The 19,976-nt window shown below is 36.9% G+C and overlaps 1 protein-coding gene across 5 annotated transcripts in view; it reads left to right on the forward strand.

The window, feature by feature from the left end:
• The window catches only part of grip2b (glutamate receptor interacting protein 2b), a 143,981-nt gene that overhangs the window by 121,292 nt on the left and 2,713 nt on the right, over positions 1 to 19,976 (forward strand). For all 5 annotated transcript variants that reach the window (XM_026236253.1, XM_026236254.1, XM_026236255.1 and 2 more), the window contains exons 10-22: positions 427 to 567; positions 1,763 to 1,915; positions 2,884 to 3,073; positions 6,784 to 6,929; positions 7,095 to 7,175; positions 13,412 to 13,475; positions 14,063 to 14,208; positions 15,497 to 15,641; positions 15,733 to 15,872; positions 16,808 to 16,990; positions 17,073 to 17,226; positions 17,598 to 17,715; positions 19,698 to 19,925. In XM_026236253.1, the coding sequence (XP_026092038.1) occupies positions 427 to 567; positions 1,763 to 1,915; positions 2,884 to 3,073; positions 6,784 to 6,929; positions 7,095 to 7,175; positions 13,412 to 13,475; positions 14,063 to 14,208; positions 15,497 to 15,641; positions 15,733 to 15,872; positions 16,808 to 16,990; positions 17,073 to 17,226; positions 17,598 to 17,715; positions 19,698 to 19,925 (1,889 nt within the window). The remainder of the gene's footprint in view (positions 1 to 426; positions 568 to 1,762; positions 1,916 to 2,883; positions 3,074 to 6,783; positions 6,930 to 7,094; positions 7,176 to 13,411; positions 13,476 to 14,062; positions 14,209 to 15,496; positions 15,642 to 15,732; positions 15,873 to 16,807; positions 16,991 to 17,072; positions 17,227 to 17,597; positions 17,716 to 19,697; positions 19,926 to 19,976) is intronic.

Consider the following 19,976-nt stretch of genomic DNA (forward strand, 5'->3'; position numbering starts at 1 on the left):
TTTCTTTTAAATTCAGACCTACAGCATTATGAGTGCTTGGAGATACTGCAGAACAAATGAGAACAAACACATACACGCCACTGAGGCACTCAATTATACGGCCTGCCCCTAGCAGCAGGACTTCATTAGCCAGTTTGTTGATGAGCTTCCCCATTGTTTTGCATGCACAATCATTTTCCACAGACCAGTATTAGAGATGGATATTATCACTCAGATGCGACTTCAACAGACCCTCAAGACTCCAAATGATGGATTTTTAGTGTTTAAATTAGGATTTATGAAAACAATACAGAGAAAACACCACTTAGAGTATGTGTGTGCATGTATTTTATACATAAAAATGTATATATATATATAGTTATTGTTATGTATTTTGAGACTCATGTGATTAATACCTCAATTTAGTAATTAATTTTGTGTGTTTAGTGAAAGTTCAGAAAAGTGACCACCCACACTGCTGGGACCCCTGTGTGAACTACTGCCCTTCTCAACATCCTGGTACCTGTAAGACATCAACATGGACCTCCGCTTCCAGTAACCCATCCAACTCTCAGGATTACTGCAAATGTAATTGCATCATATCATTTTTACACAATTACCATCCCTTATGAAGGTGATTTGACTGGATTCCCATAAAGCAATTAAACTACTGCAAAACACACTTACCATTGTTTGGCAAAATTCGGCAGTCATGTCTGGTCATTTAAATAAATCATGACTTCACATCAAGGCAAAACAAAAGTTCCCCATGCTGATTTTGCTTGTGTTTAAGTTGGTCACACAAAATTTCATGGACAATATCCAGTCATTATATAGGAGTCTGCACATTTTTTCATGTGAGGGCAAAATATTTTTTGTTTTGCAAATATCACTTGTGTTTCTAGTTGATCATGCAAATTTGCACAAACTTTTAAAGATGATGTCATGCCATTTAATTAGTAGTCAACACAGTTTGGAAGTGTCTCATGAGGGCAAAAAAGTTTCCCTTGCAGATTTCACTCGTGTTCAAGTTGATCATAAATTTACTTAAAAGTAAGGGGGAAAAACAATTACAGTAAAAAAAAAAAAAAAAAAAAGCACAATTATGAGATTCAAAGAACTAATTATGAAATCTAAAGTCCAACTTAGTCCACACAATTGAGAGTTTTGTATAAGGTTGGAAAAGTTCCCCTCTCAGATTTCTCACATTTTCAGGATGTTCAAGTGAATTTTCCACATTGGCCAATAGAGAGCTGATTGGTTTGAATCTGACTTCTTTGTGACCTGTGCTTAACATTGACAATAATATTGAGTTTTATTATTTACTTATTGCTCTGAAATTGCAATGGAACATGGCTAATATGATCCCACTTTTATGCTATGCTTCTTTATCATTTTTTAAAACATTTTTAGTCTGGGTTTCCTGCACCGAAATGCTGTTTTACTAAAAAACTACAAATTTCTTTAGAAAATCTACCTCTGTAGTAGAAGTCATCCATCTTCATTTACATGTAAAATAGAATTACCTTAATATGGAAAATTGTTCTTAACCCAGACATCCACCTCCCAGCGGTTACCTCAAAATCAAATATAGCGTACCTTAAATAACAAATGCTTAATGTGTAGATTTGCAAAGACTAGCAAGGGACCAATAGAATATGGATCATTAAGCTGCAGTGAGCCACTCAGTCTCTTGGACCATTGCCATCTCTTTGATTTACTGTTTTTAAAATGCAGTTTCACTGCCTGACTTTCTTTCTCTTTTCCTCTCTCTTCTCTCTAGCGGTAGTCTGCGCTAACTTCTCTCCTGGGTCCACTACCACATCAGGCGTGACCAGCCAGGGTTCCAGCACGCTTCCCCGGGCCGCTCCTCCCATGAGCCCACGGAACTCTTTGCTAAAGAGACGACAGAGGAAAAAAGAGCACAAGAGCTCCTGTAGGTGACTGGATTGGTTTTCTTGTGATATTTCCTGTTTGATGCGGCCTAAAACAGTGTCTTAATGCACTTCATGACACAACATTCCTCTCAAGTGACTTATTTGTTATTAAAATTGGGACTTTTAAGCACATACAGATATTGAGTAAATCATTTATTTTTAATTAGGCTGAACTATTTTTATATGTTGCTAAGCTAACAACTAAGCACTCTAAGCACTGTTACACAAACACAAACAAACATATTGGGTAAATTGTCTATTTTTGTTGAATTTCGATATTTTTATCTATCAATTAAATGACAGAGTTATTTACAGAGTTAGCAAGTTGCTAAGCTAACAACACTGTCTAAGGACTATTAGGCAACAAACAAATATTTTTTAATCTATTGGTTAATCTTTTAGTAGTTGGATGTTAGCATGTTGCTAAGTTAACAACACTGTACTCTTTAGAACTATTACAAAAACACAGTGAACAATCTGTGTTCATTTAGTCTATTTTATTACATTTATTTTACTACAAAAAAAAAAAAATCCAGTGGAGATGTGAGCATGTTGCTAAGCTATCGACACATAGCACTGTTGTACAATATAAATCACATGCAAACGTGCAAAATCTATTATTTTTTACAATTAATTGCTGAATAATTTTACTTTTATCTCACTTCATTCCTACATCTCGGATTGATTTTTATAGGTTTTGGCATAGAGTTTTACTTTTATGGGCCGTTCGCACATAATTTATTTGACCGTTGCCCTCATATCTGCTGTATTTTGTAGCATCTCACATGATGTGTGTTCTAAAAACATGCTAAAAGTTAAAAGAAGTTTACCTTTTCAAAAAGTGCATTTCTAGACCTTGCTCTTTTTTTTTTATTCCATTGGCCTTTGTCTCACGCTTTTATACAGCCCCGGAATGGATGAAAACAAATTGTGCACTATTTCTGTGGTGACATTTCTCTCTGTTTAGCTGTGTCTTTAGCCTCAAGTTCTGTGGGTCCTGGTGGTCAGATAGTCCACACCGAGTCCAGTGAGGTCACTCTGAGAGGAGATCCTCTAAACGGGTTTGGGATTCAGCTCCAAGGTGGAATATTTGCGACAGAGACCCTCTCTGCACCCCCCCTTATCCGCTTTATAGAGCCAGACAGCTCGGCCGAAAGGTATGTCCCAAACTTTAAATCAAACATGTCCACTAAACACAGCCATCCATGCTTACTCAAGCACATATAAACACAATATTATGTGCCACAACAAACTGAGAATCGGTTGAAAATGTAAGCAGATCTTATAAAGATAACATACACCGACTCAGAGAGAGGTGCTTTAAAAAGGATCAAGCTGGATGTGATACCTCCTCTGAATCTGCGTCAACACTCAGTAGGAAAGTCACATTGGCGAAGTTTAACAAAGTTGGAATGTGTCTTTGTTACACTCTGTGCACTTATAAGGAAGGGAGATATTTAGGAAGAGTGTTCGTGAGATGGATTACCTTGAGGGAAGAAACTGTTCCTGTGTCTGGTCGTTCTAGTGCTCAGTGCTCTGTAGCGTCGACCAGACGTCAACTGTACAAAGAGGGAGTGTGCTGGATGTGAGGGGTCCAGAGTGATTTTTCCAGCCCTTTTGCTCACTCTGGATAAGTACAGTTCTTGAAAAGACGGGAGGGTTGAACCGATGATTCGCTCAGCAGTCCGGACTACTCTCTGTAGCCTTCTGAGGTCAGATTTAGAAGCTGAGCTGAACCAGACAGTTACTGAAGTGCAGAGGATGGATTCAATGATGGTGGAGTAGAACTGTTTCAGCAGCTCCTGTGGCAGGTTAAACTTCCTCAGCTGGCGAAGGAAGTACAACCTCTGCTGGGCCTTTTTCACAATGGAGTCAATGTGAATGTCCCACTTCAGATCCTGAGAGATAGTGCCCAGGAACCTGAATGACTCCACTGCAGTCACAGTGCTGTTCATGATGGTGAGTGGGGGGAGTGCAGGGGGGTTTCTCCTGAAGTCCACGATCATCTCCACTGTTTTGAGCGTGTTAAGCTCCAGGTTGTTGAGAGTGCACCAGACAGCCAGCTCTTTTACCTCCTGTCTGTAGGCAGGCTTGTCACCATCCTGAATCAGGCCGATGAGTGTGGTGTCATCTGCAAACTTCAGGAGCTTGACAGAGGGGTCCTTAGATGTGCAATCTTTAGTGTGCAGGGAGAAGAGCAGTGGGGAGAGAACATAGCCCTGGGGAGCTCCGGTGCTGATTGTACGGGAGCTGTGACTTTTTACAGCCTCAGTATCTGCCTGTCTGTCTGTCTGTCAAGAAGTTGTTGATCCACTGACAAATGGAGGTGGGCACGGAGACCTGAGTCACTTTGGGTAGGAGGAGTTTTGGGATGATGGTGTTAAAGCAGAGCTGAAGTCCACAAACAGGATCCCTACAATAAGTACCTGGTCCGGTTACATGTTGCAGAACATAATGCAGGCTCATGTTGAATGCATCATCCACAGACCTGTTTGCTCTGTAGGCAAACTAAAGAGGATCCAGCAAGGGTCCAGTTATACCCTTCAAGTAGGCCAGCACCAGTTTTTCAAATGACTTCATGACCACAGACATCACAGCCACAGGCCTGTAGTCATTTAGTCCTGTAATTTTGGATCTCTTTGGGATGGGGAGCGTTTGATTTGATGGTGGAGCGTTTGAGGCATGAAGGGACTTCGCACAGCTCCAGCGATCTGTTGAAGATCTGTGTGAAGATGGGGGCCAGCTGGTCAGCACAGGATTTCAGACAGGCTGGAGTAACACAATCGCAGTGCTGGGGGGTGGTGTTTTGTAGTTGGTGATCTCCTTCAGACATTTCCACACTGATGCTGAGTCGCTGGAAGGAAGCTGAGTCCTTAGTTTTCCAGAATAATTCCTCTTTTCCACTCTGATCTCCTTTTCCAGTGTGTTTATAGCCTGTTTATACAAGACATTGTCCCCTTTCTGTAAGCATCTACTTTGGCCTGACGGAGCTGCCGTGTTTTGCAGTGAACCATGGTTTGTCATTGTTGTAGGTTAAATGAGTCCTGGTAGGAATGTACATGTCTTCACAGAAACTGATATGTGATGTTACAGTCTCTGTGAGCTCGTCCAGACCGGTGGCTTCAAAAACACTCCAATCAGTGAGGCCAAAACAAGCTTGTAAATCCTACTCTGCTTCATTAGTCCATCTTTTTACAGTTCTTAATACAGGTGTAGCTGATTTCAGTTTTTGCCTGTAGGTCGGTTTAAGATGAACCAAACAGTGATCAGAGTATCCCAAAACTGCCCATGGACAAGACATGACGAGAATCTCTTTAACGTCTCAAACCACTCATTGGATTTGCCAAGATACCAAAGATGTAAATCAGAAGTCGAAAATCTCATTAATTAACTCAGAAACCAATCTACACTATCCACATGATTTTATAGCTCTAAACTTGGACTTTATGTCAACAGTTGTCTCAGTTGGGACTCTTTATTTGACCAAAGGACTTTTAGAAGAGACATCTGAGTTTACTGTAACATTTTGCTAACTATAGCTTTAAACTCTTATCTCAAAAATTGTTTTGTTTGTGTCTTCTTTTATTTGTCCCAGGGAATTTCAGAAGAGATATCTGAATTAAGTTGTCACACCCATTTTTTACTGAAATTTACTAACATCACAACCAAGTTTTGCTAACATTTGGCCAAGCTGAGATACAAAAGTGTTACAAAAATCCACGATTTGTCGAAATATGTTAATCAGCTCTAAACTCTTACTGTATGTCAACAATTATCTCATGGGTCTCTTTGTATTTGTCCGAAGAAATTGTAGGAACGTGTGGAACTAAATTGCTAAAGGTGCTATTTCAGCTTTTTTGCTAACATGTGGCTAGCATTTTGTTAAAATATAGGTCTTCTTGCTGTGTGCCAATTGTCTCAAGTGTCTCTTTTTATTTGAGATTCTTTTTTATTTAATCTTAAGTGTCTGAGACTAAGTTGATGCAATCACACACTCTTTCCAAAGACATGCCAACAAACTCAACAAAAACAAATGCCTCACTGGAGCCAAGCTCGACATTTTACTGTATTTGCCGTCACAGGATGAGGCCTTAAATAAGCTCTCTGTAATTATATTTAGATTTATAAATGTGTCTGTTTCTGTTTGTTTCGTAGCTCAGTGCGTGAGTCATTCCTGGTGTGAGATTGTTGTAGCCTGAAGAGAGTGATCTGATGTGTGTTGAGCTGTGTTGTACTGTGGCAGTGTGTGACATTTGTAGTGTTTGGCCTGGAAGTCATGGCATGTCAGGTCTATTGTTCTCTTCCATGCACACATGGTTTTTTCACAGTGACACTGGGTTTGCATATAGAAACCTGAGAAAGAAAGCACTTATTGTAAATCATGCATTTTTGTTCGAAATAGTTTTCAGTCAGTCTTTTGACTATTGGCATGAAGTCTGGTCCATTTTGCACATTATTTTTGCTAGGAACCGCCCATTTAAAGGACAATTATAATTTTGGCATTTATGAATGTTGGTTACCAGTTAATGGTAGTCATTAACTTCCATAGTATGAAAATAATAGTTACATCTAGTATTTTCAATAGTAGCCGTTGACTGACATAGCCCTGAAAAATAAATAAAATATATACTATGGAAGTGAGTGGTGACCAGCAACTGTTCGGTTACCAACATTTTTCAAAATACCTTCTTTTGTGTTAAACAGAAGAAAGAAACTCATACAGGTTTGGAAACAACTTGAGGTTGAGAAAATGATGACAGAAGTTTCAGTCTTGGGTGAACAGTCCTTTTAAGAGGTGCTCGGACTGGAGGAAGGGAACATGGAATTACAATTTCTAGAGCTTTTAAATCCTTATTTTGATTGGCAGGTGTGGGTTTCTCCAGGTTGGAGACAGAGTCTTATCCATCAACGGAATTCCTACAGAAGATGGAACGCTGGAAGAGGCCAATCAGCTGCTCCGAGATGCTGCTCTGGCCAATAAGGTCACGCTAGAGGTTGAGTTTGATGTGGCAGGTTAGTGTTGTTTCCAATGTATTAAAACATTCATTTCTACCTTTTTTCACAAAGATCTCTTAAGACATGAATTTCTTGCTTTGTTTTCAGTTTTTATTTCTATTTAATTAAAAATCACACTTGTATTTGTACTTCATCATAATGCTGTTTTTGTTATATGGCCAGAATCTGTTGTGCCTAGCAGTGGAACATTTCATGTGAAGTTGCAGAAGAAAAGAGGAGTGGAACTGGGAATCACAATCAGTGGTATGACCTCACTACTAAGTCTGACGTCAAGGGTCTGGTAATCTTCTTCACTTAGCTTGGTCAACATTGCAATGTGTCTGGCATCATAACTTTTGGCTTTTAATCTTTTCTCTGTTACCTGCAAATGACTTGAAACATAAAAATGTATTATATGGTTAAACTTAAGGTTATCCAGACTTGCCACCTTCACCTATGCAATTTTTCCTGATTATTTGGATAGAAATGATCTGGTTCACTAATGAAGTCACTAATTGTAAATATAGCCACACGACACAATTAGTTATAAGGTAATTGATAATGATAATTCTGTAATTATTGATGGGTTTGACGTCCCCTTTTGTTCTGACCATTGCCCTGGAGTTACGGGGGGAAAGAAGGTGGTGTTTGCCTATATATTAACCACAAATGGTGAAGTTCTGTTACTGTGAGAGAGAGAGAGAGAGAGAGAGAGAGAGAGAGTGTGTACTAAAGACATTAAACTACTCCCTGTATCACTCCAACCACAGTACCTTCCTCTTGAATTTACACAACTGTTCTTTCTCGGGTTATATATTTATCCAAGGGCAAACGCAGCAGAGACCCTTGGGAGTGTTGTGCACAAACTGCAGTTGAATCAATTAAAGGTGTATATAAGTCTAAAATGAGCTGTGGTGGTGACTGTAATATTTTTTTTTTTTATAAATCCGCTGTAATTGAGGTTTTTAAGGGTTGTAATATGTAAAAAAAAAAAAAAAAAAATTGGGCCAGACTACATCGGAGGGCGATTAATTAAGGGTTGCACTGAGAAACTGGTACCAGTGTTTTGTTATATTTTTTTTTAGAGATCTTTTGCTCTCCAGAGAGTCCTTAAATTGTGGAAACAGGCTACTGTGGTGCCTGTGCCAAAAACTGCAAATGCTGTAACGCTAAATGATTTTAAGGCAATAGCACTAACATCTCTTATAATGAAATGTTTTCAGAGGTGGGTAGTAACGAGTTACATTTACTTCGTTACATTTACTTGAGTAATTTTTCGGGGTAACTAATACTTTTCGGAGTATATTTAAAGATGGGTACTTTATACTCTTACTTGAGTAAATTTTTTGGGAAAAATCTGTACTTTTACTTCGTTACTGTGGCCGACGTCCCTCTCGTTACTTTATCTTAAAGCAATAAATGTTATAAATGCTTCAGTTTATTCCAAACACGCCGTCTACTTTTCTCTTGGCAATGAGCGATGCCCATTCGCGAATGATTCATTCTTTTGAGTCAATTCTGTTCAAAGGCTTGATCAAACCAGTCGGCAAACGAGTGAATTGGTTCATGAATCAGTTTGAATGAGTCGTTCAGTTCCCTGCTTCACGAGCTGAGCGTCTGAAGCAGTTCACTCAGAGTTGTAACGTTTAAGAATATCAGCAGCGCTGAAAACGGGGCTATGGAACTGCACTGAATTGAAAGCAAATCTACAAAAACTATTATTTGCTTGCGATGGAGATCCTTATTAGATGAACACCACGTGTGCTGTCTACTGTTTAACAGGTAATAACTTGGGCTACATTCGATTACAGTACACGATACCGGCTTATAACAGAGGGGAGTCAAGTTGAATGCAGCTTCCAAAAGACAAAAAAATAGCCGATTAAGATTTTATTAATTTTAATACAATCACACCGGTGCGAGTACGTTCAACAAGTCATATCAGCTGCTAAATTCAGATCTGTGATCGCTTGCTGGTGCTGAACCAGAGACAGACGCGTTTTTACAGTGCTGCGCATTATAACCAATCACACAAGATTCTGTTGAGCTTTTGAATGCAATGGCCAATCAGAGGTGTTCCGATGAGTCATCGCTGAAATGCCGGTGCTTCCTTCACTCGCTCGCTGACTGAATACCTCTTTCTGGCGAATCCTCTCGTCAGAAACAACAAAGTGCAGATGTGTGTACGAATCTATAATTAAGATATTGATTTCATAGTGTTAACAGTTTCAGTGATTTTAATGGTAGTTTCTGAGAGTGATTGAAATCTAGACATTCAGTGAAAATGATCTTTAATCATGTAGATGTTATTTGCTCTCTTTCTGAACAATGAAAGATTAGTAGCAATATTTATATCACATTAACTTTCAATGTTAAATTCACATTTAATATAAAGTCAGTCGTATTAAAAATATGTTATGGCATGACACCTATATTTGTTACTTAAGTAAACAGACAGGGTTTTATAATAAATTACATAAATTGGAGTAAAGGCTGATGAAATATATACATTTATACACACACACATACATTACATACATTTTATCTATTTATCTAAATAAAAAAAGGCTCCGTATATATGACCCAAAGTAACTAGTAACTAACTACTTGAGTAGATTTTTTATCCGATACTCTTTTACTCTTACTCAAGTAACTATTCAAGACTAGCACTTTTACTTTTACTTGAGTAAATATTTCTAGAATTACTTTTACTTTTACTTGAGTAAAGTTTTTGGGTACTCTACCCACCTCTGAATGTTTTGAGAAAATTGTAAAAGAAGAGTTGTTGGCTAAAACTTGAAAATCTTTTAGACCCCTTCAGTTCGCCTATAAAACAAAGCGAGGTGTTGAAGATGCAACAGCAACTCTATTAAATCTGGTATTAAAGTGCTCATTTTAGGGGTAATGAAAGATTCATATAAAAAAAACACTTTCATTGTCTTATAATATGCAGTTTTTACCTTACTTGCTCAACCACTCACAATTTTCATTTCATCTCGCTTGTGATGCGCGGTAAAGCAGTGTTTGTGAGTGCAGTGCTGCTTTGTTTACAGCGTTACTGGGGAAACAGCTATTTTCCCGCTCCAAAAGCACCACCTGGTGTCAAAGAATGACTTTGCAGTTTCATTCAGACCAACGCGAAAATACCAACAAGTGGGCAGGCAGTATGCTAGTATTTCATGTTGGCTTCAACATATAACGGTTTGGGATTCATTTAAAAAAATGACTCGTTTATATGATTCAGAGTCGACTGTTTTTTTTTTTTGTTTTTTTTTTTGAGGGAAAATAAAATGTCAGTCACTTAGAGCCGTGTTACACACTACGTGAAAGGTAATTTTTAAAAATCCATAATAGGGACACTTTAATTCTTTACAACCTCATATCTTAGCAGATAAGATAATTAGTAATTTTGGTCTTGATTTTAATTTAGTGGGTTGGGTTTTAGAATATTTAACTAGTCAAGAGTAGTTTCTCAGCCCCCTTGACAACATCAGGAACTCCTCAAGGCTGTGTTTTGTCTCCTTTATTATATATTTTATATACAAATGATTGGAAGCCCAACAATAGGCTCTTTTAAAGTTTTCTAATGATACACTTATCATGAGTCTTTTGGAAAATAATGAAACGTTTCATGGTCCAGTGGATGATGACTTTGTGAATTGGTCTGATGATGCTTGTTTGCAACTGAATGTATCTTAGACAAAAGATGTGACTATGGACTTTAGAAAAGAAACACATTCTCCCCAGGCTACCTTCATTAGAGGTGAGAAGATGCAATGTTGATAATATATCACTATTGATAATATATTGGTGTTGATGTGAACACAGAGGTATTATGCAAAAGGGGACAGCAACTATATTAAGAAAATGAAGATCATTCAATATAGATAGGACATTGATAGAATTGCTCTATTAGTCTTACATTGAGCTGCTGCTGTCCTTTTCTAGTAGCTGCTGGTTTGGAAATCTCAGTGTGAAACATAAAAATGCATTTAATAGAATAGTTACTCTTAGTGGGAAGATCATAGGTAGAGAACATAGAAGTTTATCATTTTTGTTTTACACGAGTCGTGCTCGATCTGTGCTCTTAGACTTGGAGTTCTCTATGTTTAGGCTACCAAAGATGAAAAGTAACCAGTATAAATATTAGTTTGTCCCCAGCGCAATTCGGTTGTTAAATGGTTTGAAAAATGACTTTTTTTAGTGATTTTTTTTTATTTATTATTATTTTTTTAAATGTATTTATGTTTATATGAATGCATTGTATGCGTCTGGTGTATTTCTGTTTTGCAAGGGATCTTAATAAAGCTTGACCTAATTTGTGCTAATAAAGATATACAAATTAATATTGTATCAATGTAGTAATTACAAAAATATATTTAAAACAGTGTACAAAATTAAAACAGTTCAAAGCCACTTTGATCCTAATTTGTTATGATAATATGTATATGTATACACATTTCCAATTAAACGTTTGGGAAAATAATTGTTTTAATGTTTTTGAATGTCTCTTCTGCTCGATAGTAAAAACAATAATATTGTGAAATGTTTAAAATAACTTTTTCTTGTTTTAATATATTTTAAAGTCAGTGTGATGTCATCCTTCAAAAAAATGATGATTTAATAAATAAATTAATAAAACTAATTACAATCAAAGTAACTTTATAAAATATAATTTACAATATAGAAAATTCTATTAGTGTAATTATTATTATTATTATTATTATTATTATTATTATTATTATTATTATTATTGTTGTTGCAAGGATGTTCAAAAGACTTTGACATTCTTTGGTTTTAATAACAAATGTTACTATGACTGTCAACAAATGACTATATTAACAAAATAGATACAAAACATTTATAAAAACATATTTTAATATGCAAAAACTGCTATTTGTAAATGAGTAAAATAAAGTAATAGCAGTAATATAAGCAGAGTGTTACAGTATTGGTGGCTTGTGTCATTTAAGGGTAAATTTAAATAATTTTACTTTAGGATTGCTAATTTGCATTTATTTTTTGTTCAGATAACACTCTAAAAGTCGTATCATGTATTGGAAAGACTGCCAGATTTTTGCTTTTTGCTTTAATGCGCTGTTTTCATCCCCGGAAACATTTTAAGTCATTCCCTCTGAATCTTTTTTTGGGGGGAGATTAAGATCCCTCTCTCCCTGGCCTATTTTTCCATTCTCTGTTTTGCTTTTCAAACTTGCCAAGATGCAGTTAAACTTTATAAACCCCTGAACGCACGGGAAATAAACCCACACAAATATTTTGACATCCACTTCAGTCGTCAAGCGCTGTCATTAAACACGTCTGCTCATCAGTTTTCCTCACAGAGTATGTTCGTGTCCAGACCACCCGATCCGGGGCGTCCCGTCTCGTCCTTGTCATATTAGCCCTACAGAGTCTTCTTTCTGAGGAAGTGTTTATGTGGCTCTCCGTCCGTCTTGTTTACTAGAGCTCTTGAGTCTGTCTGGCTTCTTTCCATCTGACTTTCGTCTGAAGTAAGGACCATGAGCCGCTAAACTTGTATTGTTGCACGCGGGTTGATATGAATCACAGGCTTTGCATTTGTACCACATGCGCAAATAACTCTATCCATCAGTGAAAAGAGTCTGACCACTTCTGTCAGATTCACAGTGCAGCTCTGTTCTTATCCTTCAGACGACTGAGACATCTTAAAATATGGTGAAATGTGTGTGTGTGTGTGTGTGTGTGTGTGTGTGTGTGTGTGTTTGTGTGTGTGTGTGTGTTTCAATTAGGCAGATCTATAATGAACATAACATACCTGTTTGGCAAAGTTGAAATTGCAAGAAAATAATCTGATAAATAACAAGTTGCAAGGAATCTTTCCGGCCCTTTAAATATGTGATATATTTTATCCAGAGCGGTTCACAGAGCATTCAATCTCTTAGCATGTGTGTTTCCAGAAAATATTATATATCATTCATATTTTATATGACAGTTTATTATACTGTTTAAATGTGATTTCCATTTGTTATTTTATATTAATGATTTATTATGTACTAATATAAAATTTGTGAGGATTAATTTAGTGGACATTTAATTTGTCATCATTAAAATAAATATATTTTTTTAATCAAAAGACACATCTATGCATTCAAAGGACTAAACAAAGTATATATATATGTATATGTATTTATTTATTTTTTTGGTTCACCCGTGAACTAAAACCAAACCAAAAAAAAAAAAAAACATTTTTAAAATATGCACAGTCAGTGAATGCTGGGATTTTTTATACATTATTGAATTCTGCTTTTAAAATGATTTTATTCCATCTGTGCAAAATATTCTCTGTGAACCTCACGCTTATGCTGGATCCAATTAAGAGTCTGCATTGAAAACGTGCCTTGAAACTGTGTTTGTGGGGGTGTGTTTTAATGTGTGTGTGTGTGTATGTGTGTGTGTGTGAGAGAGAAAGAGAGAGATATTGAAACACTGCACTGTTAATGTGATTTCTCATCTTTCTACAGCCAGTAAGAAACCAGGAGAGCCTCTAATCATATCTGACATTAAAAAAGGCAGCATGGCACACAGGTACGAACAAACACTTAACAATACCGGCACAGACACTTAGGAACTGAAATTTTCAGAAGCCTTCCAAAATATGCTGTATTTGAATTTTTTTGCCTCTCAGAAATAAAAATCTTTTAATTAAACTTTATTTATTTTTATTATTTTTTTTTTCACTCTAAAAATAAAAATCATTATATTTATTTTATATAATTATTTTTGCCCCATAGAAACATGTATTTATTTATTTATTAGATATTATTGCTCATAGAAATCTAAATTACATACATAAAAATACAACAATGATTACATACAATAAAAATACAACAATAATGAATAATGTTTTATTTAAATACAACATCAATATTTTATAATCAAACTGATATATAAAATTTTATAATAATAATAATAATTATTATTACAAATATATCAAATATTTGTATATTGTTTTAATCTCTCATCTTGTTTGTTGAAAAGGCTCTTTGCAATGTTGTGTTGCAATAAAAAAACTAAAATCCAGTCTCAGTTGTTGACTTTTAAATCAGATTTAAACCGATTGGTTTAGTGTTTGTTTGTGAGACTGAAGCACGTTTGATGGGTTCTTCCTGCAGGACAGGAACCCTGGAGCCCGGAGACCAGCTGCTGGCCATAGATAACATCCGTCTGGAGAACTGCTCCATGGAGGACGCCGTCCAGATCCTGCAGCAGAGCGAGGACCTGGTCAAACTCAAAATCCGCAAGGACGAGGACAACTCAGGTGTGTGCACTTTCAGTCTGTTCAGAATGAGACACTCACTCTGCTGAAACCTGTCCAGAACGTGAGAAGCTTGTATTTCATGTTTAAAAAGAAAGAAACTCAGGATCCTTCATTTTGCATTGTGACATTATTTTCCTTCCATTATCTGCGATGTTTCCGAGTCCTGAGTTTCTTTCGAATTCTCAATAGTCTCTTAATGATTTCCATTAGAGATGCATGTTGTTATAGTTCATTGTTTTCTTTCTCAGCATAAATTAAAAGCAGTACAACAAATATGATCATGAAATAAAGAGTTAAGTATTTAAATAATATAGCACATTATTATATAGTCCTCATTACGTAGATTGCATAAAAATGTTCATGGCCCTATAAATAGGCTTTCTTTATGCAAAATACAATATTTTATGAAGTTAGAAATATATTTTATAGCTATGTTTGTTTTTATTTCATTTGTATATGTAAACCTTTTTAGTTTAAATTGTAATATTTATCATGACGATAAATATAAAATGCAATAAAATAAAATACATATAAAGGAAATGTATTTTTTTTTTCCACGATTAAATTTTTTGTAAAATGTATAAATATAAAATGCAATAAAATAATACGTATAAAGGAAATGTAAATGCATTTTTATTTTATTTTATTTTAGTCTGTTATACATAAATGATGAAATATGAATTATGACCCAGTAATATTATTCCGAAATGAGTAGATCCAAAATAAAATATCCAACACTGTTTTGATATTGTTTGAAAATCATACTGAAAGCGTGTCAGCATGTAATTCAACATCGGATCGCCAGGTGGCAGTATATTACAGCAAAACACGAATTAGTTCACAGCGGATGTAAATCCTGTCAATCAAACATTGACCAAACCCACTTATTTATTCATTAATTAATTTTTTTAATATTATTATTACTGTTTTCCACATTTAGAACAACAGTAAAGTCCTCAAGACTATACAAATGACACAAATGGGGATTATGTAGTAACTTTTTGTTGACATGACTGACGCCTCAGCTTCAAGGCGTTTAGCATGTTGCTAGAAAAGAGCATTTTCTTTTATGAGCTGAAACACAGTCAGTGGTCAAAGCTGCAGATGTCTGTCTGTTTCCAGCTCTAAGAGCGATTCAAAAGAGAAAAGGGGAACACCGAAGCTACATTGTTGAGTTATTCATTGAATATTCATAATGTGTTCAACTGAATACATTTCTGAAGCATTTTACAAAATGATAGAGGAGAGTGGAAACGGCTCTTTTGACCGTGTGATGTTTGTGGTGCAGACGAGCAGGAGTCGTCCGGCTCCATCATCTACACGGTGGAGCTGAAGCGCTACGGCGGCCCGCTGGGCATCACCATCTCCGGCACCGAGGAGCCCTTCGACCCCATCATCATCTCAGGCCTGACCAAGAGGGGTCTCGCCGAGAGGTGAGCCACAGGGGTCTCTCCGCGCCTCTGCCGTTGGTTTCTGAAGTCTGTTTTGAGAGCGTTGAAGAAGCGCTGTTGTCTGTTCTCACAGGACCGGGGCCATTCACGTCGGCGACCGTATTCTGGCCATCAACAGCGTCAGTCTGAAGGGGAAGCCGCTCAGTGAAGCCATACACCTGCTGCAGATGGCAGGAGAAACGGTCACGATCAAGATCAAGAAACAGACTGACAGTGCGCCTCACACAACACACCACTGACTGCACTCAATCAGCCTTAAATAGAAAAATAGATGATATATCTCATAGGTTTAATCTGCCTTTTCATATAATGTAATATAGTATAGTGTACGGTAATACATTTCTCCCCTCATTCCCCCTATTTCGGGGTCTTCTCGTCGTTTAAAAAGATGCTCTGTTAGTAAAAACATTTCCCCCCAGATTCATTTGAATAAATATAATTCGAAAATGTTAACGTTTTGAACCGAACCATTCCATTTACTTCTTTATCATTGTTATTATTATCATCGTTGTGAATGTTATAACCATATTATTATGGTTATAAAATGATTAATTGATTATTCATAATTAGCAGTAATAATAATAATAATTAAATGAATAAATAAACTAACGATCAAACAAACTGACGGTATTGCTTTTATTCAAATCATGCTCTTAAAATATATATATATATAGTTTGTTTAATATAATATAATATATGTTTCTCCCCCATTTTGGCATCTTCTGGCTCTTTGATAATTTGATAAGCTACTCCAATTAATTGTAATAAATATCATTAAATATAATTTATATACATTTTCTATGCATTGATATTTAATGATATTTATTACAGTTAATTGGGGCAAAATGCGTTCACTAATAAAGTAGTTTATCAGATTACTGAAGTGTTAAATTAATCATAATAATCATAATAAGTGTGTTTTAGTTTCACATAATTCATAAGAGTCGTTGACTTGTCACATAAATCCAGATTTATTGCCTAATTTATCTGTATGTTGCAGCTTTATAAAAATGCAATCAAGGCGTTTTTTGTTTTACGTCTCATTACCTTACACGCGTTTAAACTTAATAAATCTGTTTACTCATAAACCGGCTGTTATTCTGTTAACGTAATATCTGATCATCTGATAACTGTCATTGCTCCTTCAGCACCAGATGATAGAAATAAAGAGAACGATCTGGAGAACGAGCTGAGTGATAACGAGGAGGAGTTGACCGACTCGCAGAAGACCAATAAACTGTCGGACATTTATTCCACCAATATCCCCAGCGTGGACTCGGCCATGGAGTCGTGGGACGGCTCGGGGGGCGACGGCGGATACGGCAGTCAAGGTGAGCGTTACTCCTCTCACCTCACATCTGTGTGTCTACTGACGGCCTCGGTGAAAACATGTGACCTGGTCCTCCTCCGAAGGTGCCTACACCCACCAGGCCGCTGGGGTCGCGTTACACCCTCACGAATGGAGGAACACCAAGCAGAGGAACAGCACGTCTCCTCCGACCCGCCGCAAAAACTACCCCTTCAGTGACGGGGGATTCAGTGAGGACGACTGGGATAAAGCTGCCGGGTAAGACAGGGACCCGGGAACAGGCTTAAATAGGAAGAGAGTCAAATAGGACTAAGCAGTGAACTCGAAATTTTGGAAATTGTAGGTTGTTCTCTAATTTTGATCTCCACTGTATGTATACGCGTGTGTGTGTGTGAAAATATTTATTTTATTTGAGTGTTTAATGTATCGTTTTGAATGCATACTTGATGGATCACCTCTAATGAGGGGAAGTTTTACGAACAGCAGTTCTTCAGTCTTCAGTTTCTCTCACAGGATGCTCCTCTCCACCCAGCCTTGCGGTCCCTCTGAACGTGCCAGGACTGCTGCCAGAGAGCTGGATGTGGGTGCCAGCCTACGTCTCATTGCTCTAATGTGTGTGTCTGCCGCAGATACAGCAGCCAGACGCATGCTGACGGCCTCATGATGGAGCAGGAGGACAGTTTCTGGTGCCAGGCCCTGGAGGACCTGGAGACCTGCGGCCAGTCTGAGCTCCTGCGCGAGATCGAGGTAAACAGAAACGAATACGAGGAGTGATGGCGTTTCTCTGAAGAAAAAGTTGATAGCTTGCACTTGCGGAATAATGATTTCTATTTCAATTATGTATGAGTCACTTGATGCATTAAACACAATCACAAACTAATTACATTTTATGTAAGTGATGTGTTTATGGACACTTTTCACATTTCAGGGGTTCTCAGAAGCGGAAGTCGTCAGTTTGGATTGGAAAGGGTACAACATTTTTTAATTATTAAGTAATAATAATAATAAAAAGGACATTTAAAAAATATGAAGTTGAAATAAAATTATATATAAATATCAAATAAATTCATATTTTAAGTTGAAGTAGGCTACAAATATTCTTAAAAAAAATAAACGAAGCTCAATAGAAATATTTCAACTAAAACGAATGAAAATGTCAAAGCACATAACAAAATTGGTAAAACTTAAATTAAAATCGTAACGAAAAATTAAAACATTTTAATTAAGAAAACAGACAATAATCTTTTTTTTTATTCCTCCTCCAACGTACTTACAGTATATATATATATATATATATATATATATATATATATATATATATATATATATATATATATATATATATATATATATATTATATTGTCATTTTAAATGAAGAGAATGAAGAGAAAGTGTATATAATTGTTATTGTTATAATACATATTTTGTATTTATTTAACTTGAAATCATCTATTTTTTCTCTTTTAATGTGTTTAATAAAATTGTAATAATTAAAAAGGCACATGCACGTGTTTCATAGAAAGACTCAGAAGCTGTTTGGAGTCTGTGTACAGTCGCAGTCAAATATGTCAGATTGTGGTGATCTGCCGCGTCCTCCACAGCCAAGCCTTTAAATCTTCAAGATGAGGAATCGTGCCGTGAAAGTTGCGTTCAGCACATTTCATGGCCTGTGTTTGCACCATTACTTTATTTAAATCGTTCCTGTAGTGAGTCGGGTGTTAAAACACCACACACGGTGCATGCAAATACACACCACCGTCAGCAGGCGCAGATCATTCTTGTCAATTCCCTTTTTTTAAAGTTGGAAATCCCAAATCGTCAACCACTACAATTGCTGCTACCGCAAAATCAGGCTCTGAATGGTGACTGAGGGCTCATTTCACGCCTGATGGTTCAAAACAATGAGCGCTGTTCTTACACAAGCAACCGAGGAGAGTTACGAAAGTACGGGGAAGTGTTTTTATCAGATGTTTTATGACACTGGCAAGCAAGGTCAGCCATGGATGACATATTTCTTCATCGATACTTGACTTTCTGTCTTCTGTGGAACACAAAACGAGATGTTTTGTCCTGTGCTGCCACTGTTTCCAGTGTAATAGCAGTGAATGGGTTGCTTTCGACTCTTCTGAAGTCACACGGTAGCTGTATGCGTGGAACATACTGAAAATGAAATATAATTCGCATTCATGTTTATTCATACATCTGGTGCTTAGGCACGTCGTTCAAGTTTCATGTCAGTTTCATCAAATGTATTTGACTCCACAGTCATGAAAGGAATTTCTGTGGAAAAGAGCAGCCAGGACATTCTTCAAGATGTTTATTTTTGTGTTGTGCAGAATAATAGACTATAGGCTAATGAGCGCTCTGAAGTTATTTCATAAAGGCATAATGGACTGCAGAATACCAAGTTATCTGCAATTTATTGTACGCTGACTATGTTTTAATAGTGATTTCATGAGCGTACATCCACTCTGACCCTTATGTGTCTTGGTTTGAGTTAAATACTATTGAATTACATCTTCAAGAGTCACAGACTCACAATTAACACACATTTCAGTCGCAGCTCACTGGAAATCAATGGATCTGGAGCACATTAAAAGCAAATGAGGATGGGCTTCAAATTGCTTAATGAAAGCACAATCACAGGCTTCCTATTGAACGCACTGGAGAACGTTGGCATGTAAAAAAGCCAATAATTGTTCATGTTTGTGGTTGTTTTCCACCTGTAGGCTTCTATAATGACTGGCAGTGCCCTGAGTTTGGGTGTAGAGGGTGGAAAGGCCCACGGTGAGACGGTCAACCAACCTCACCTCAGCCCTCTGAGAAAAGCCCCTCATCTCCTCAACGAGACCAAGAACAAGAGCACGCTCCGCATGTCCGAGAAGACCTGGGAGTCACGGAGGATCAAAGAAGAGATCCAGGACATCCTGTCGCCCACACCGTTAGAGCTGCACAAGGTGGGACGAAGTTAAACTGTGTGTGGATTCCCTGAGAAAATAAAACATGTT

The sequence above is a fragment of the Carassius auratus genome, chromosome 47, assembly GCF_003368295.1.
Source record: "Carassius auratus strain Wakin chromosome 47, ASM336829v1, whole genome shotgun sequence".
Lineage (NCBI taxonomy): Eukaryota > Metazoa > Chordata > Actinopteri > Cypriniformes > Cyprinidae > Carassius > Carassius auratus.